Here is a 19,795-nt window from a genome sequence, read left to right as displayed (position 1 = left end):
TAACCCGCTCTAACATTTTCCCTACTGTGTCCAAAAGACATATGGGTCGGTATGACGATGGTTCACCTGGAGGTTTACCAGGCTTAGGCAGAGGTACCAACTTCTGTCGCTTCCAAGTCGCCGGAAATATTCCTTCGGACATGCACGCTTCAAACAGCTCAGCGAACATGTCCGGCCTGGATTTCACGGCAAGCTTAAGGGCCTTATTCGGCACTCCGTCCAGGCCCGGCGCTTTATTGTCTCCTATTCTGCTGCAGATCTCCAGCAGCTCGTCTCTGGTGACTGGAGGAATTGCCGTCACATTCAGAGGTGGTTGGAATGTGTCGGTGCTCTCCTCTTGCTGGGGGAATAACCCCTGGATGATTTTCAGCAAGAGGGTGGGACACGTGATCTGCGGAGAGGAGCGGCCTCTGAATCGTCCCATCACTATTCTATAAGCACTCCCCCACGGGTTGATGTCCGCTTCTGAACAGAGCTCCTTAAAGCATTTTGTCTTGCTTCGTTGGATGGCGAGTTTGAGGGTTTTGCGGGCTGCCTTATAGGCGCACTCTTTCTGCCCCTGATCGACTCTACCTACCGCCCTCTGAGCCGCTCTTCTGGCTCGGTGGCAGGCTGATCGAAGACCGGTCAGTTCATCATTCCACCAGTAGTTTGGTCTTCTACTGGGGAATGAGCACCTCCTAGGCATAGACGCGTCACATGCTTTGGCGATGCATTGAGCCAGATGGACGGCTCTTTCCGTAGAGGCGCCCGCTATGTCAGGTTGATCTAACCACACCTCTAAAAAGCTCTGCTCATCCAAAGATTTTGCAGACCAGCCTGAAACCTTTTTCGGTTTCGGGCATGATAGCTCTTTGCCCTGTGGCTCGACACATGTCTCAAAGAAGATTGCCTGGTGATCGCTGTGGGTGTAGCGTTCGCTGACGCACCAGGACATACCACGCGCCAGCGCAGGGCTGATAAAGGTCAGGTCTACAACCGACCCTGACCCCCCTTTCTGAAAGGTGTTTACGGCACCTTCGTTAGCCAAAACCATGTCCAGCTGCGCAAAAGCCTCTAATAGACTGCGCCCCTTAGCATTTGATTCTCTGCTACCCCACTCTAGGGCCCAAGCATTGAAATCACCAGCAATCACCTTTGGACTTCGTCCCCTTGCGTCGAGAACAAGATTATCAAGCATTTGCTCGAATTCAGGCAGTGTCAAACTTGGTGGGGCGTAGCAGCTGTATACATATACACCACTTATTTTCGCCCACACAAAGCCACTGGCTGCCTGACTTGCAGTACATTGTATGGCTTGTCGACCACAAGCCCATATCGCCGCTCCACCAGTCGAATCTGTGACCCATACGCCACCGTGGCGGTTTCTGTACGGTTCACTTATGATGGCAACCTCCATCTTAGATTCGAACGTGGTCTGCTCAAGTAAATCCTGAGCGACCCTGCAATGATTGAGGTTTATTTGAATAAACCTCATTTTCTCATTGCAGTGAGCGCCTTCCTAAATTCCGGACATTTGGCACTTCCGGCAATGTGCCGGTTATCCTGTCCCTCTTTGGCTACGCACAATAGGCATTTGGGGTCCCTATTGCACTCTCTGGCAATATGGCCTTTCTCCCCACACCTTCTGCATCGATCGGACCGATCAATGTTGCTGGTGCATGCCTTCGCGAAGTGCCCAAACATGAGGCATTTAAAGCACCTCTTTAGTGAAGTTTGCTCCCTTAAGCGGCAAACAACCCATCCAATCCGAACCCTTCCGGCAGCTAACAACATCTGCGCTGCCTCCGCTGGCACTCGTATGGTGGCCGTTTGAGTACCACCACAGGCTTTCCGTAGACCGACAACAGACTCCTCTGTAAGTTCTTTCAACTTGAATTGCTCCTTCAGAGCAGTACAAATTTCTCCTTTCGATGTAACTTCATCGAGATCCTTACATTGTATATAGATCTCATGTTTTTGGGCACGCACTGCGGCATTCTCCCCAAGTGAGTTTTTCACTTGAGTGCGAAAGTCATCAGTTTTGCCCCCGCTGGATCTTTTCAGCTCGAACATGAGATCCCCTTTCTGAGTTCTTCGGATTCTGTTAACATTTCCGCTCAAATCTTTTAGGTCGGGATCAGCTTTGACCTTTTTGAGTATCTCCGCGTAGGACAGATTGCCCTTACTGGAGATAACAATCGCATCTGGACGAGTTCGCACTTTTGCTTTTCGTTTCGCTTTTTTGTTGGTTACTTTAGTCCATCCATCGTTTTCGCTGGTCTTGGGCTTCGCAACGCTGGTCGAGTTTCCTAGATTCGCTGTATGCTTTCCTCCTTCTGAACTGTTGGTGTTGGTTTTCAGGATGTTCTGTCCGCCTTTTTTTCTCTTAGGCGCCTGCTGATTATTTAAAGGATCCCCCTCTTTTTCACGTACTCGCTTATTTCGCTGGGATTCGATGTTAGTACGGTTAGGCGTCACTTGGGTCGCTTGTGATACTGTTGGCACAGCGGGGTTCGGCGTGTTGTTATTATTCTTCTCCTCCATCTGTGATCTATTATAGAGGACTCTAATGGCCCTCACCATATTCTTTATGGCTTGGTGCACGTTGTGCTTGTCCTTGATAAACTCGGACAGCTCAACTATCTTTGCCCCAAGCTGGGTGAAGGGTAATTCCTCCGGATCGGGACTCCGCTCCTTATAAGCCCCGACAGGGTTACTCCTTTTATACGCTGTTTCACTTTTGCCAGTTACTGATCTTGCCTGTACTTTTTCCTTCATCGCCTTTAGCATTGGTGGAGATCTCAAAGTTGATGAGCTTCTTTTGAATGGATCCTTATCTTGTTCCTGGAGCACCTCTTGCTGTCGCGCATCTTGAACATATGCTGTGGGTGTTGTTACAGTTTTTGTCGTCCAACGATCCATCTTCAGTTCATCCTTGGTTGTTCTTGCTACTGGTGTTCTCGGTAAGGTCGTACTTCGCTTGAACACTTCCTTCTCCAGATCCAAATCACTTGTAACATTATATGCCAAGGTGGCCAAGTTGTCCACCACCGAGGCACTGCGGTCGAGGGATATCGACGACCGGGAGCCCGCTTGCTCACTCCCAAAAGCCGCCGGTACTGGGGTTCCGAGCCCCTGCACCGTAAGTTTACTCCTTCTCTCGTCTTCCATGGTGGTTTTATGTTCTGGGTATCCTTCCCATAGCCATTTTGGTCCACGCACCAGAGATGAGCAAACACTAGCCCATACACAGTCAGAAAAGAAAAGTGCATGAACACATATTTACACATCAATAGGTATGCCCCTATCCGCCACCTGGGGTCGCGCCTGATGGGAGATCTGGCAACTCCTCACAGGTCTGTCTGTCTGTCTGTCTGTCCGTCTGTCTGTCTGTCTGTCTGTCTGTCACAGCCGATTTATTCGGAAACGGCTGAACCGATTGTCACGAAAATTGGTAGGAGTATGTAATCTGCCGTTCCCTTTACATGCAGCAGCTGACGCCATTTTGTGTTGAGTTTAAGGGGGGGCTCCCCATACATGTGAAAAGAGGGTGCAAATTTTTTTTTCATAAAATGTGGCCATGTGGGGTATCAACTGAAAGGTCTCAATTAGTACTTTTTGAAACTGGTTCAATATTTGATATTGGGTGAAATATAGGGGAGTGAGGGCTCAAAATATGACCCCCAAAAAGTGTAACAGGTCTCATTCTCAGAACCTATCCAACCGAAAAATCTGAAAAAAATCTCAGTAGTGCATCTCTACGAAATCTAGGCCTCAAAATATATCCGGTTCCGATATCTGCACAAATAAAGTTAATAATAGTATATTTCTACATTTTAGAAATTTACCCGGCACTCCCCTTATGTTCATCCCAGAAGTACAAAATTTGGCATATTTATAATAAAGAACATAATGCACAATTTGGTCAAGTTTGAAGAAAATCCAACTATTATTAACAAAGTTATAGGGGGTAAAACTTTACAATTTTTTGTGAATTTCGTGCACTCTACAACCTGCATGACGTCATCATCACATATCAATTCGCCAATACCACAACGAAATGAGTTCTTAAGAATTGGGTCGCAGAGAATTATTTTGTTTTAATTTTTTAGTTATCTGTCAACCAGACATGTGTGCATGCAGGTATATAATATACGCGTGCTAATGAACTTTGCGGGTAGAGCCTAATTCAGATAGATATAAGAAGTAAATCGGAAATATGGGTACGTTCAATTTATATACGTGCCTATATGTGTACAGTATTCGAAAATAGGCAGTTTGTTTGTTTAGGGTGAGCGTAACATCTACGGCTGTAATATGTACGTATGTTTCGTAATTTTGTAGCTGTATACGGGTAGAAAAATATGCGTTGAAATTTCTTAGATAAGATGAACACAAAACCTTTATACCCGAAGCACGAGCTTCCGGTATTCCGACTTGTTTTATTTCATTTTGGGGCTAATACCCGTTTTAAAGATTTTATCTGTTTGTCATACCTGATTTATTCCGAAACGGCTGAAACAATTCTTAAGAAATTTGGTGAGAACATGTGGTCTGTATGTCTCTTTATATGCAGCGAGTGGCGCCATGTTGTGTTGAGTTTGAAGGGGGCTCCCCATGCATGCGAAACGGAAGAATAAATTTTTTTTCGCAGAGTATGATCATGTTACAAAGAGCGATCGCTGCTACCCGAGCGGTCCATTACAAAGATTTTTACGATAAACTGGACACTTCAAATGGCGAGAGGGATCTGTATCGACTTGTCAAAAGCCGACACGAACGCACAGAATATAGAACACTTTTGTTGCGTTTCATGACAAGGACAGTACCTTGTTTACCGATCGACAAATCGTGACGGTCAAATGGGGGGTTATTGCGATCAGATTTCAACGGAAGGATTTGTCACCTTCCACTTTCCACAAGCACTGCCGACATTTGGAGCAATTCCAGCGTCGCTGAAGTCGAGGACCCAATAAAACGAATGAAATGGGGAAAGTAACAGGGCCTGATGGCATCATATTGGAGTTCCGGAAAGCAAAGATTGGAGCTCAGTGAGTTCTTCATTCGGAGGTAAAACACCATCTGACTGGAAAAAAGCACCGCAATTCCAATATAGAAAAAGAAGGGTAGGCCGGCAGAATGTTCGAATTACCGTCCAATCCGGTTGCTGGCTCATACCATGAAGAATTTTGAAAGCGTTCTTGACAGTCGTATTGGCGACATCGTTCAAATAACCGTAAATCAAGCCGGGCCCTCTTCACATTGCATTTCTGGCTCTAGAAAAAGCTTCTGACCGTGTGCCACACGAACACATCTGGCATGTTCGGCGGCAAAATCTAGTACCAGAAGAACTCGTGCGCTGGCTTAAATTCGTTTCATGCAATACGGTCTGAGATTGAGACTGAATAAAACAGAATTTTTGGTGACCGATCCCCATAAAATAGGCACTTCATTGTCAGTGGCAGTGACCTGTTCAGAACTGAGCGATTTAAATATCTCCATTGAATGCTTTTTACAGAACAAAATGGGGCAAATGATTAAGATGTCCTGACCTCGCCTGTAAACCGGGCAAAGGCTAAAGAAGAAGATATGATTTCATAGTTTGTATTCAGGGGATATCGAATTGGTGGACCTCGGCGCAAAAACTGGACGTCTGGATTTCCTTACTCGTGCAAGCCTTGACTTGATACCGGTTGTTACGACGTTGATGATGAGTTTGTATTTATTTAAGTTAGCTGTCTATCTTGTTTTTGACAGTGCGGATGCCGAAATGATGGCGCATAAGTTTTTTGATCATGGTTTTGGGTTCGAATCACGCCTTTGGTCATCCACATTGTATGGCATCAGTTATGAGAATAATAAAATTGAGGCACTGCTTCATAAAGCTTCTATGCTTTCAAAAAATTTCTAAAGTTTCAAAGGCTTGATCGAAGTCCAGCAAGAATATAATCACAGATCGGATTATTGCTCGCAACGCGAATTTTCCCCAAGTCTTATGGATTTTCTAGAAGAAATAGTCTCTTTTTGTTAGGTTGTCTTGGTGGTTACTATGGAGTTTTGTGTAACAGCTAAAAGGTTTTCTTTCTTCTCTTTCCGGATGTTGGGATAGAAGGTGTGTTTCCAAATGTTTCAAAGAATGCTTTTAACTTTTTGAAAGATATTCCGGTGAAGGGTTTACAAATTTATTATTAAACACAATTTTCAACACATTTTGATACTCGTATCATTTTGCACATGTTATTATTGAGCGAAACTTCAAAGAGCTTAATTCTGGGATAAATTTAAGAAATCACAAACAATATTGACTTCCTTATAAATAGTAGATCCACTTCTCACAGATTTTCACTTTGTGTAGTTTGTGTGCTAACGTTAATGAAAACATTATTTTGGCATGCAATTTACCTTGAACTCGTTGCAGTCAGCTCACTGTTTTCAAATCATTTATCGCGTCTAAATTTCCCGATGCGTTCAATAGAGGCATTTGTGTCTAGGTCTAGAGTAAAAGAAACAAAACTGGATCGAATATTCACTATGCATAGGCTTCCCCGAGCTTACGAGAAATGTCGCTTAATTCTTTGGGTCTTCCGTACTTCATTTCTAAATTCATTTGACCTCTCCTTTTTATGATGTGCCTCAATTTCATCTGATCACTCTAATGTTTATTTCTCGTTAGAATTCAAATAGAAATCAACTGTCGCCACGATTGTGCAGTTTGTTTCCTCATGGGTTTTGTATGGCTGTTTTCCTGCAAAATGTAGATGGTCGCCTATTTCAGAAGCATGGTACCTTACTGATTTAAATTTGCGAGTTACGGTTGTAGGTTTTTGCTTTCATATTTTCTTTCCAAATCCAATGAAAGTAAAATATGCACATATGCAAATTGGGCGCTTGTGTTACACTCGTCACAACACTTTCTTTTGCCAACAGAACTACGCATGCATCCATGGTAATCTGATTTCTATTGTATTGAAAATTAGCAGCTGTCAATGATTAGTTAAATCTTTTCAAATTTAATGTTTAGGTAGATGATAAGATAGAAATTTATTGCGGCTAGGTCAAAGTGAAGCACTTGGGGGTATAGATAATAGTATTGTGTGGAGATAATATTAGAAAAAACTCAAAACTTCCTTGCTTTTCCAGTACCATAACTTGATGCCCGATGGATTTGCTTTGCCAGTCAGAACTTTTTTGCTCTCATTGTTTGGCTCAATCGCCCGCCTACTCTTTAAAGTGTTGAAAATTTGTTTATAGATGCTAAATATAGTCCTAGATTACCCACAGGAATCAGGTGATTTGATTTATGCTGGTGAAGAAAATTTCCTCTGATAAAAAGATTTCGATGAAAATATCTCAGTTGTATATTTTGTACTGATAAACGATCTAATCACAAAATTAGATGTTCAAAGCGGTGGATTTCGTTTAAAAACATTCACTTTTTAATTTTGAATTGAGTTGCTTTCAATTTGTTGAGTGAAAGTCTGCAAACATGGTACACGCAATTTCGAAAGTAGATATTAATTATATTTGGAAATTGAAATTCAATTTTGCTAATTAAACGTTTATTGTTTTAGGCAATGTGCAAGCCAGCACCATACTCAACAGATCTTGATGCGATCGAAGAACGGGAGCGTGTTGACTACTCGCAAAGGATCACGTATGAAATGGCAAGATCTGGAACAGCACCACGTCGCCCTCGAGTTTATGCCGATGGTATTTATGATGTTTTTCATCAAGGACATGCCAGACAATTGATGCAGGTTAGATTATTTGGAGGCTTGCAAGGGTAGTGCAATTTACCTATTTGAAATATTTTTGCTTTTCAGGCGAAAAATACATTTCCAAATGTGTATTTAATTGTTGGCATATGCAGTGATGCGCTGACCCATGCCAATAAAGGGCGCACAGTAATGGACGAAACGGAGCGTTATGAAGCAGTACGGCACTGTCGTTATGTGGATGAGGTAAGATTCTATTATAATTAGGCCAAGAGAATTTACAAAAAGTTATACGAAGCGAGAATACAAGTATACTTGGAATCATAATGAAATATATCCTGAATCTAAGCTGTATGCGTTTAGTGACATTTTAGAAATTGTTAGTACTATTTTTATTTTATATAACCTTATGCGGATATGGATGGATAAGTAGTAGCGCTTTGTATAAGATGATTGGGTTCGGTTGCCCGATACCGTAATCTGTGGGTTTATTTTAAAATCTATCTAAGTCCCGTTCTAGTCTCGAGGTTAACGAAGGAATCAACTAGGTGCAGCTGATCGAGTCTTTTTTCGTTTTTTTTTTTACTTCCTTGGTGATAAATTCCCACTGCAAGAGCACGGAGTAATCCAATAAAATATGGGAGGCTGTTTTGTCATCTTCATTGCAACGCCTACATATAGAACCTGCATAATAGATCCCATCATGTACCGATGTTTTCGTAGAGGATAGTGATCAGTTATTAAACCTATTGGTGTCTTCGTTCTGAGTTTACGTAGTTTCCAGGTAATTAAGATGTTCCAATTCGTCGTCCCTTTGTAGTATTACTTTGCTATTCCTATAACTCATTGCTGTCTCCGAAAGTAATTGCCTAACCTTTTAGTATTGCATGGTTCTCATACCTTGGGCTTTACGGCTTACACTTGGGTATAAGTTCGGGTCCCATAAAGGAATTGCCATCAATGCCTTTGCGCCCCATTATCCATTTAAACGTTATCTCATTTTTGGCAGTCAGGATTTTAAGGTTCTGGCATTTTCATACCAGTTTATATCTAGTTTGGGGTAATGCGATGGCTCTTAAGCTTAGCACGTTCGTATTCTTCTGACACTCAGGTCTACCGCATCCATCTCCGCTTGAAAAACAGTCGTATGCTAATCTAAGGGTTGTTTTATTGTTATGGTTCGTGCCTCCATGTACTCTAACTCCAGTGTCGTTTTATGTCTTAAATTCATCTGTGCTCCATAATGTTTGTACGCTTTCAAGTCGCGCCTCTCCTTTTACCATGACGTCTAAAGGTAACAATAGTGGCAGCGGCTAATGGGGGTGTGCTTTTATAGACACTTGTAATACAGAGTCAGACGAGTCTTTGGAGCGAGGACAGTTTCTTGACAGCTTGTTTTTTCCATCTTTGGCCCCGAAATTAGCGTTCTATATGTAAGCACGGGCTTTATTAAAACTTGGTGTATCCCTTACGCCTCGTGTAATTCCATCACCATGCCATACGTCATAAGAGAACTGGTCTGAAACTATTTGAAACATCATTTCGGTCTAGCCCTCCCAAGTCTTCAAGTCAGAGAATTCGTTTGACCAACGGAAATGAAAAGTTGCAATCAAGAGTATCAGGCCATACTTCCGTGATGTAGAACGGATTGCGTCGTACTTACGAAAAAACGGTTTCCTGTTAGAGGTACATCCCCCAAGGTTAGGTATTAACCTGAAGCTCCTGTTGTAGTCTTTTTGGCTGCTAGTTCGAATTGTTGGAGAAAGCTCATCTTCGAATTGAACGTCAATCGTTGATGTTGACTCTATTGTGGACTCGCCTATCGGTACGGGGCGCAGAACTGGGATTATTTCTTTCTAGACAGGATGATTCCATACTTGGATTTTTCCAGCGCAAAGCTGAAACCATGAGCAGCCATTTAATCGCTTGTCCGTCGCATCAATATCTTCAGTGTGCTTTGCACCTGTTTAAAGTGAGTCTAGCAACAAATGTTGCAACGTCATCTGCATAACCGACCAGGCGACTTTAGAGATCAACGTGGGAAGCGTGCAAGAGATCCAGCCCTAGAACGGATCCTTGTGCTTCCCCAACATAATCTTTATCCTTCTTTACTAGATAACCAATATAGAAGCTCGTTCAATTTAATGTAGGCATGTATGTAAGCATTTTGAAGAAGAAAAAACGCTTTCGTCCCTAAGTTCTTTACATAACAAACCGAAAAATCTTTCGTGTCACCAGCATCAAATCTTCATTGTTTACTGTTTCTTTTTAATTGTTGTCAGTTACAAATGTATGCGTCTCTTTTTCGTCCAACGAACTTTGAGTGGTGCTTTCTATTTTGAATTATTCAAATCAGGGCGAGGATGATGCCGCACACACACATCTGAGGATTTTAATAAAAACCTGTTTTTTCCAATAGCTCGACAGGGCTCTTGGCCTTCAGATTTTGAATAAAAATGGTGATAGATTTTTTCGTGTGTTACTCGCCAAGAATTACGAAATTGGAATGAAACCGTCTCAATTTCACAAATGGTGACAGAATGCAGTTAAGACGGGTTCCACATTAGAATACAAATTCTCTCGAAACATTCGACTTCAGCGGCCCCATATGTGGCTTTGGCGATACTCACGAGCTTTTCTCAAATGAGCGGTAATTTGTTTTTTTATTTTTCTCATTGCTTGTGATAGTTTTTTATCCATTTGCGTGCTAATATTTCATTAGTTGTTGCTCTGATTTTCTGTAAAGTTAGTGTTAAGTTAACGATTACCTGTTCCTCCCATATCTGAACCAACATTTTTCTCCGAATATCCTTTTGTATAAAATCTGCCTTTTCTGCATTTGTGCTATTATAGTGCGTTAAATTGGACCGGAATATCGTGGCATTCTTATATAAAATGATATATGAAACCAGGTCACAAAGCATAAAAGGACACTGCGAATAAACAGATGATTAAATGTTTTTCCTAAATCGCATTCGTCCCTGAAAGACTTTGAAGTTAATTTTATTCCTCTATTCTAGTCTATATTGTGAAATCTACTTTTAAGGTGTTACCGTTTGATATCGGCCCTTTGTTTCCCGAACTCAATTTTTTCTTGGTAAAGGCACTGCATTCTCTAATGAGTGAAAACGTTTGAATGATGTTATCAACTGAGCATCCCCAATTGTTCAGGGGTTTACATTTTATCTTACCTTTGAGAAGTCAACTAGGAATTTTGCTCCGCTCTGCATGTATATTTTAGTTTGTTCAGTGGAGCTTTGAAATTTTGATGTGGAGGGAGAAATAGGTTTCTGGTTTGTCGTATAAGAGGTGCAAAGAACTATGATGCTACTATTATCAAAGTTATAGCAACAGCAACAGATCTAAGTATTTCTCTGTGGTAAACGATGGAAATACTATTGGAATATGGCCATCAGTTGCACTATCTTTTCATCGACTTCAAAGCTGCCTGTGGTGGCATAACCAGGGTAAAGCTGTACAAGGCCATGAGACAATTCGGTATCTCGACCAAATTGATAAGATTGACTAGCTGGCTCACTCGAGATAATTCAACATCGGAAACGGTCGAAGACAAGGGGATGCTCTATTATGCGTCCTCTTTAACCTGGCCTTGGGTCCGCGATGCTGATATTAATGCGAGAGGCACCATGGATTCGTTGGAGACTTTAGTTGTTAGTAAGAAAAATTGCGAACTCTTTGCCGCGTTCGAGAGAAGAGTCCTCCGAAGATTTTTTCGCTCCTTACAAGAGAATGGACAATTTCGTAGCCTACACAACGACGAAATTTATGAGGGATACAATGACCGTCAATAGGTTGAGGTGGGCAGGTCATTTAATTCGTATGGATGAGGATGATCCAGCCCGAAAGGCCTGTAAGGGCAATATCTATGAACGATGGCATAGGCCAGGACACCAGACAGCTTTTAGGGATATCGAATTGGTGGACGTCGACTCAAAACCAGAGTGTCTGAACTTCCTTACGACGGCAGGCCTTGCTGTTGATGAAATTTAATTTATATGTCCCTTTCATTATTGTACTTTCTACTTGTAGTGCCCAGTTAGCCACAAAGTGATCTACTTGGCCGAAGTTGCCTTTTGTCCACTTAGTGTGTTTTTCCTTGTTTATGCCACGATTTTTATTTTGCTATTTTCTTGGTGCAACTCCCTGTGCTGACTCATTAAGTTTCTCATGAGCCTCTTTGATACTCTTAGGCAGTATCAGAATATTTATGTTATAATAAATGATCTAGCACGTAGTTAAATAATGTTGCATTTATCCCATCGCCACGTTTTAATTTGAAGTTTATACCGAAGATATTGGAAGTCTGTCGATGGCTGGAGCGTGATTCGAGCCCCAAGCGTAACATAGCCATTCTGACCGACAGCCAAGCGGCCATCAAGGCCTTGTATTCAACGACGACATCTTCCCGGTTGGTGGGGCAGCGCAGAGACACTCTCAACCATCTGGGCGGTACGCTCAAGATCACTCTCCTCTGGCTTCCCGGGCATAGGAACATAGAGGGGAATGAGCGGGCTGACGGACTGGCCAGGCAAGGCTCTGCTCTTGGCAGTCCCTCGGGGAATACAGTCGGTGTTCCGCTGGCGGCTGTCGGGGGCCGAGTTTACTCGCACTACCTAGCAGCCGCGGGCCTGAGATGGCGAAGGCTTACAAGCTGTGCCAAATCAAGGAGAATTTGGCCCGCTTGTAACATAGCCCGATCACGAGAGCTAGTGTGCCAGACGCGTGCAAATGCATTCAAGATTACGGCGGTCTGCACGGGGCACTGGCTTATAGGGGACCATGCCGCTAGGCTCGGCTTACCCTGCAACTCGCATTGCCGAAGCTGCGGAGAAGGAAGGGAAACCCTCATGCACTTTCTCTGCGGTTGCCCAGCTCTGGCTCGAGTCAGGCTGCGGACACTGGGTAAACCATTCTTTGGGGACCTCAGTGAGATTTCTAGCTGCAGGGTCGGAGAGCTGCTTTCCTTCGTGAATGCTACGGGTTGGCTCTGAAGATCCGAGCCAGCTGGACTCTGCTTCCCTGTTCCTATAACAACAGTCACGGTCTTAGGAGTTTGTGGCATCAAAACGGCGCACCAAAGCGTTAATTGGGCTCCTCGGAGCGGCCAATGATACCTACCCTACCATACCGAAGATCTTGTTCAGTTGATTTTGTATACTAAGCAGAGCGCTTCACACAAATTCGTGTATTTAAGATCAGAGTACCATTGAGACTTATACTGGAATGAACTAGGGATTGATGTATTTAAAGATCCCAACTTGTGTTCCGAAACCTGATTGCGACAAGCCAGTTGCTGTAATTCAATTCACTTCACTTTTTGAGCTTGTTGGAATAACTCTGATCTGTGACTATATTCGATCCGAATGTTCGTTCTGGACCAAGGTGGGATGCCATTAGTAATTAATATTTTAGCTAGTTCAAGATGAGCCAATTGCTCGCTCTCTCGTTCAGGCGTCCATCCCACCGGTAGCCCTCGCGAAAGGCCCTTCCAACCCATTATCTTCTGTGATGTACGTTGCAGCTTAGTGGGGCCCGAATAACACACTGAGTAACCGTGGGAAATGGCAAGCAAGAAATTGTCTCCTATCAGCACGTCGATAGCCAGAAGCAAACCAAAACTGAACAGTCCAAATGAAGTAACAACGAAAGCAATAAGAGAAGATGATAAAATTAAGATAAAACAATATTACCAAAAGCAAATGAAAATGTATACTATTAAGAAGAGAAGATGATTGAAACGTGAGAATTTCTCTCTTCCAATTGTCTCTCCGCTTCACCCATTGACTCTTGAATGGATTCAATTAAAAATAACATTCTCATGTGAAAGTGTTTGCGAGTTGTTGCGAAGAGTTAACATAAAAATGAAGAAAAACGAAACCAAAGCAGTCATTAAACAGTCATATAGAATAACTTCGTGGAGATATCGAGGAATTGCTCCTTGATATTTCACAATATCAATCAATCATTCAATATGTCTCTTAATATTTCTCAATTGCACCCTGGACCAAGAAGTTTAAGCCTGGCGGAACATCTATTGAAGATGAACATCGTGAAAAAAGTTGAAAATGTTGTGTTGTCAAATCGAAGAGTGACAATCAGGTGTAGCTGAGATCACAGGGACCTCGTATGGCAGGGTTCAAAGAATCCTTGTGAATGAATTGCACATGAGAAAGGTCTTTGCACGTTTAGGGGACTACGTAGCAAAAAACAAATTATTTTTGTAACTCTAATCAACGTGTTTTACTTTCATTATCAATACTTTCGAATCAACCCTCGTATTAATGAGATCAGGTACCTGGGCCTACATGGACAATAATACGATGGCAGTAAAGAAGAGGGCGTCTGCGTTTTTGACCGCTGCCATGAGTGTCCGCTAAGGATGGTAAAATATCAGAGTGGTGGCTTACTATTCTGTGGGAATGCCTGTGTAGTCTAGACAGTTTGGAGTGTGAGACTACCTTAAAGTAGCTCCAGCATGCTATACTGACGATACGCTTTGGGGGCTGGCCTAGGTTCACCATGTGGACGGCTTTCGAAGGAAGGTAGGGGACATCATTCGCAAGTTTGGTGAACAGAACCCAGACATTGATCGCGTACACTCGAGGGCAGAGTGCTTGCAGGGTGTGCAGGTGATCTTGAACCGTTATCATATGATACTCCCTTGAAATCAAATCATATCAGGAAACAGTGGTACTAAATCATACCTGTTAGAATCCGTGAAAAAATGGGACTTCTTATGAATGAAGTGATGCGCACTACTAAATGTAGAAATTCTCTCTCTTCTCTCTGGGATCGTGTCTTTGATGGTAGGATGTGAGGGAAATCTAGTGGCACCAATGGGATAAAAACTGACCGAAGTATACGCCATAGATGTGGTTAACAATGTCTGTAGTATCGCATCAGTTAATGGGTATACGATATTCTACGATGAATGCTATCTATGAGCGAGATATTGTTTCAAAATTTCTACAAGCATCCATGCTGAGAATATTCTGTCTCCAGGATTTAGCTGTGGTCATAAACGTCAAAGTTGTCTCTGTGTACTAACGGTATGGATGTGAATCTCTGTGTCCTTCGTCGGTGCAAGAATAAAGGGATTCGGACAGATTTGCGGATCTAAGTTTTCTTGAATTCTTAATAGGTTGTGATGCAACCGTTTTGTTGGGGGAGTATCAAATACTGTCCTAGAGGAGAGAAGCTACTTTATGCCATCATTTTATTTAGCTCGACTCATGACCGCGCACTTAAGATGTTTCCCTACATTCGTCGGGCCAAGGAGAAATGAAGTAGTCGACTCTAAAAACGCTCCAAAAGTGTTAGAGTTGATTAGAGACCTGCGGGTGCCTGGCGAAGCCTCACTCTTAGACCACTGTTACTTAGAATTAGTTTGGCTACAACATATCTTATATAAAGATTGGGTAAAGTTTAGTGAATTTCTCGGTGAAAAAGTGCAAGCCTTAGGGAACTAAGTGCCCGTTTGGCAATAGAGGTACAATGGGAAATTCCAAACCTTTAGAGTACTTTGAAGAGGCTTGTAATATTACCCGAGGCAAACGCGATAAAACAGTTCCGGACCTGGACCCGAAAATTGGAAAAACTAAGGAAATCAACTAGAGGATTTAAATTGCGCTTGTCTAAATAACAAGAATGAATATTGTGAATACAAGTAACTCGTAAGCAATTCGAAAGGAGTCCCTCCTTTAGAACATGCTGTAGGAATTGGAAGGCGAAAGGGAGACTTCAAGGCAGTGTATGGCCTTGAATAGAATGAGTCGGCTAAGTTGAACTCTCACAGATCGTTTCGAGATGGTGGTCACCAGTAAAAAAGACAATCTTTCAAGAATTTTAGTAAATCTGGCATTGATCTTACATAGTCAGTGATGTTTGGGGAGAGTATAAAATAGGTGTCGATTGCTACTTAACGACGAAACCAACGGAAGGCTTCAAGCACGGGCTTTGAGTGAACCCAAATAAATGGAATTATTTACCAACTTTATTTGCCTTCCAAAGATGAGGAGAATGTCCCTTTAATCTTGTGAAAAACTGAGCTATCTGGAAGTTATTTTAGGTAAACAACTTCTCTGAAGTAAATATGGAGAGCCAAAGGTGCGTATGGGCTGTGTAGGCGGACGTCTCCCTCGACATGGGTGTATTTATGCCATCGTAATGTGGTGGTGGGTTAAGGTGAGACAAAAGCGTTTTCACTATAAGTTAACCTTACTGGAAAGAACTGTATATATGTGTGTATTAATGGCGCTTTGACTAAATGCACTATTCAATTTGTAGCTCTTGGATATACATATTCAAAACACTGCAATGAAAGTAATTTAAGTCTATGGGGAAAAGACAAATATAAGGGGTACAGATCATTGAGAGAGATATTGGAAAAATTGACTCCACTCATTGAGATGCCTTCTAATTCTTCAGTCCCTATACATCTGCTTGGAAGAAAATATAAAAAGTTGAAAATTTAACCTAAAGCTCAGAGAAAAATGGGGTAGGCCAGAAGAGTTGCTTAGTAGGATATACTGAATTCTCCTATTCCCTGACTTAAAAACACAAAGTTCTCAATCAGAGCCTTACTTCTCAATACACAATGATCTTTTGGACTGAAGTATAGATGTATCCGATCCCAAGGGTGATAATCTGATTGATTGATGAACGATTGAAATAAAGTCGGATCGCAATCTGCAACGATACTAAAGTTATAGGGTCCTTGACATTGTCAAATGCTGCTGCCAAAAACTGGGAACAGGCTTCCCACAAGGGCAAATGGCGGAACATAAATGCGTTAGACACATCAAACTTTACCTGTCAGAACCAAATACACATGCAGCGGGGTCTCTCCTGTTGAGAAGGGGCAGGAAAGGCAAACGTATTGTGGGAATTCTGAAGGGCTGTATGTTCAGAGTAGGAATTCTGCAAGGTAATGCGTTCCCATCTGGCAACGAGGAAGTGGAATCGACGGAATGCATCCTATGTGAGGAGAGGAGTCAGATGTCAAAATTTTGGAATTGTTGTCATTTACTAACGAAAATCTTGCAACACGCAAACGAATCTTGGAATATTCCGGTAAACGGAGCCATCGAGTACACAAACGGTTCGCCATTTTTCAATTCTACAATTTCTTCCGCTTTTGAACACATGGTACCGTTGAAAGTTTAATATATCACTATTTAACAATCTCCTTTCTTTGACAACCAATTCATTGACCCTGTTTTTGTTGATCTGTTTTTCTAAAGAGGACGCTTGTATTGCAAGATTCAAATTCGTAATCCATTTTAAGGTTTTCCTAATCATTGTATTTCTGGTCTGATCAGAGACTCAATTTTTGTTTCCATGTGGACAGCCCCACCATCAAGAATATGTGTGTTATGGTGCAAACAATACTTTGCTCGAACCCTCTCGTTTGCTAGTTTATTGCCGTGATTGTAAAACTTGGATTAGGTGAAAGGATCGTCGTATCAAATCAGCTTGAATTACTCAAGTTCTCGTCGTAGGAGTTAGTGCAGAATTTACAAGTCTTCATATTGGTGGTGGTTTTAAAGTAGCATCTTGCAATAAATGGGAAGGAAGTTTAAAGTTGAAAAATATGGCGTGTTATTAACTTTTGAATTGAGCTGGATAGGCAATATGATTTAATAAATTTAAGTGAAGTTTTAATCTTGTTTTAAGTTGTTCAGGAAAAAATTAATTGTAGTGAAAAATGAAGTGGGCACTGGAATCTCGCATTCGTAAAAATATCTACTTTATGAATAGATACAATTTCTCTAATGGGATTGTTCTGCTCTATTTTGTTAGGTTGTTGCTGATGCTCCTTGGACCATTACCGATGAGTATATTAAGAAGCACAAAATCGATTTTGTTGCTCACGATGATATGCCATACGGTGCTGATGACACAGAAGATATCTATGCACCTTTGAAAGCCAAAGGAATGTTTGTTGCCACCGAGCGAACAGAAGGTATTTAACAATATGAAAAAGCCTCCTATCAATTTCTAAATAAATCTTTTCATTTTCAGGAGTGTCGACTTCCGATATTGTAGCGAGAATCGTTAAAGACTATGACATCTATGTTCGTCGCAACTTGGCGCGTGGCTACTCAGCCAAAGAACTGAATGTTTCATTCCTTTCAGAGAAGAAATTCCGTTTACAAAATAAAATGGACGAACTGAAGGATCGAGGAAAACGTGTGATGAATGAGGTCAAGGGTGATATTATGACTAAGTGGGAGGAGAAATCACGCGAATTGATCGATGCATTTTTGGAATTGTTTGGACGCGAGCGACTCACACATATTTGGAACGAATCAAAGGGTAAAATTATGCAAGCGTTGAGCCCACCCGAAAGTCCCAATGGGTCCGTGAAAGGAGATGAAGAGGATGATGATGATGATGAAGAGTATGGACTGCCCGATGTTAGTGTGGATGCACCAACACCGCCAGCGAAACGGAGATATAATGGCAACTACAACAAAAGGAGAAATTATTCCGAGTCGGACGACGACGAGAGGACGAGTCATTAGGGCTAAACACATCTTTTATGTCTATTTATTCGATTGCTTCGTACGATGTGTCTTTAATATGTTGCAAACAATAACTGCACTTTAATATAGCGCTCAAATCTTGAAGCTCCAGTGGCGTTATTGAAATGCTTACTACTTGATCGTGAAGGGATGAAACGTGGATAGTGAGTATTGTGACAGTATCTTCATTTAAGTGTCTACGACAGAATAACCATTAGATTAAGATACATTGTTGAAACAATACAGTTTTAAGCCCTTATAAATTCAAATTAGAAGTTCAAGATTACACACTTTTACAATACTTTAATGGAATATTTTTCTAGTGAAGATTTTTCGGCAGTTTATTGCCTTCATTAGCGGATAAGCTTACAATTTGTTATTAATTTCTCCTTCCAAACACCATTCGTTTCTGTGACGGAACGCTTCTCATGTGGGGCGCATCAAATGATTTTTTCATTTTATTGTTAACACATGGATGTGATGTATAAGAAATCAACCCAATATGAAAACAACAAAAACCATGAAAAGGAAAACATAGCCTAGCTTAGTAATAAAAGTAGTGTAGGGTGAGAGAGCGACATGCACGCGAGAGAGTGTTTTGTGCGTTTTTATTATCACAGTTTATTCTAGTTTGTTAATTTACTAAAGATTTGGTGATATTCTCTTTGACCGAAAATAGAAGTATGATTTGAAAAATCGTAGAGTTCATATTTTGAATGCGGTGGTAGCACAATCAAATGAAGCGCGCTAATGAACACAGCCAGGCCGTGATCTGCGCTACTTAAAATTTTGCTTGTAAGCTCTTGGAAAGTTGAGGTCAAAACCAATAAAATCATTGAAACGTCGTAAGATCTAATCCTCGGTCAATATGATAACAATAAATTATTATGTAATCTACTTTAACTTTTTGTACGCTAGTGAATTTACCTCTTATTTATTTATATTTCTTTTCGCCTTGAGGTTCATCTCAGTCCAAGGCGGCTTAATGTTTCTATTATACACCGATACATTTGTCTTTAATTTAAACGAAAAGTATTGTTGGACAACAAGCGAGTAACGATGATGTAATGAGATGTTAAAAATAAGATGTGAAATGCTTTATTATTACAGTCTACTCGCATAGGTCGAGTGTGTAAGCTGTAAATTCTAAACATTTATGATATTTGAAATAAAATGTTGACAGAGAATATAAAACTGTACTTTGCTTTTTTATGCATCCAATCAATCACCTTGTGCAAGGAAACGGGCTCACAAAACGATGGTAGGTATGGTAAGTAGTTAGAAGTAGCAATCCACTTATTGCAGATGTGCGGTCAAGGTGAGGTAAAATATCAGCGCACCTTTTTTCTCTCCTAATTGTCAATTTAGGACATTTTTGACAGTGGATGGATATGCAGGGAAATCCGCAATAATTCGATTGGGTTACTGACTTCGGACTTTAGGATAAGGTAGACTTATTAAGCTATTTATTTATTTGGGTATCAGTACCTCAGTAAAAGCAATCAATTGATATGTGTAAGAAAAATTCACAACAACATTCATTCTTTTCGG

General features: G+C 41.5%; 1 protein-coding gene across 3 annotated transcripts in view; it reads left to right on the top strand.

Moving 5' to 3' along the window:
* LOC119647711 (choline-phosphate cytidylyltransferase A) overlaps window positions 1–19,443 on the top strand; it is an 82,306-nt gene extending 62,863 nt beyond the window's left edge. For 2 of the 3 annotated variants that reach the window (XM_038048801.1, XM_038048802.1), the window contains exons 3-6: window positions 7,554–7,739; window positions 7,806–7,943; window positions 17,520–17,682; window positions 17,742–19,443. In XM_038048801.1, the coding sequence (XP_037904729.1) occupies window positions 7,554–7,739; window positions 7,806–7,943; window positions 17,520–17,682; window positions 17,742–18,244 (990 nt within the window). In that variant the 3' untranslated portion in view covers window positions 18,245–19,443. Of the gene's footprint in view, window positions 1–7,363; window positions 7,490–7,553; window positions 7,740–7,805; window positions 7,944–17,519; window positions 17,683–17,741 lie in introns of those variants that run through there. The other variant, XM_038048803.1, reaches the window with a different exon arrangement.
* The last annotated feature ends 352 nt before the right edge of the window (window positions 19,444–19,795 follow it).

Source organism: Hermetia illucens, chromosome 2 (assembly GCF_905115235.1).
Source record: "Hermetia illucens chromosome 2, iHerIll2.2.curated.20191125, whole genome shotgun sequence".
Lineage (NCBI taxonomy): Eukaryota > Metazoa > Arthropoda > Insecta > Diptera > Stratiomyidae > Hermetia > Hermetia illucens.
The sequence above is the reverse complement of the archived record's forward strand: the minus strand, read 5'-3'. Positions and strand labels throughout refer to the sequence as shown.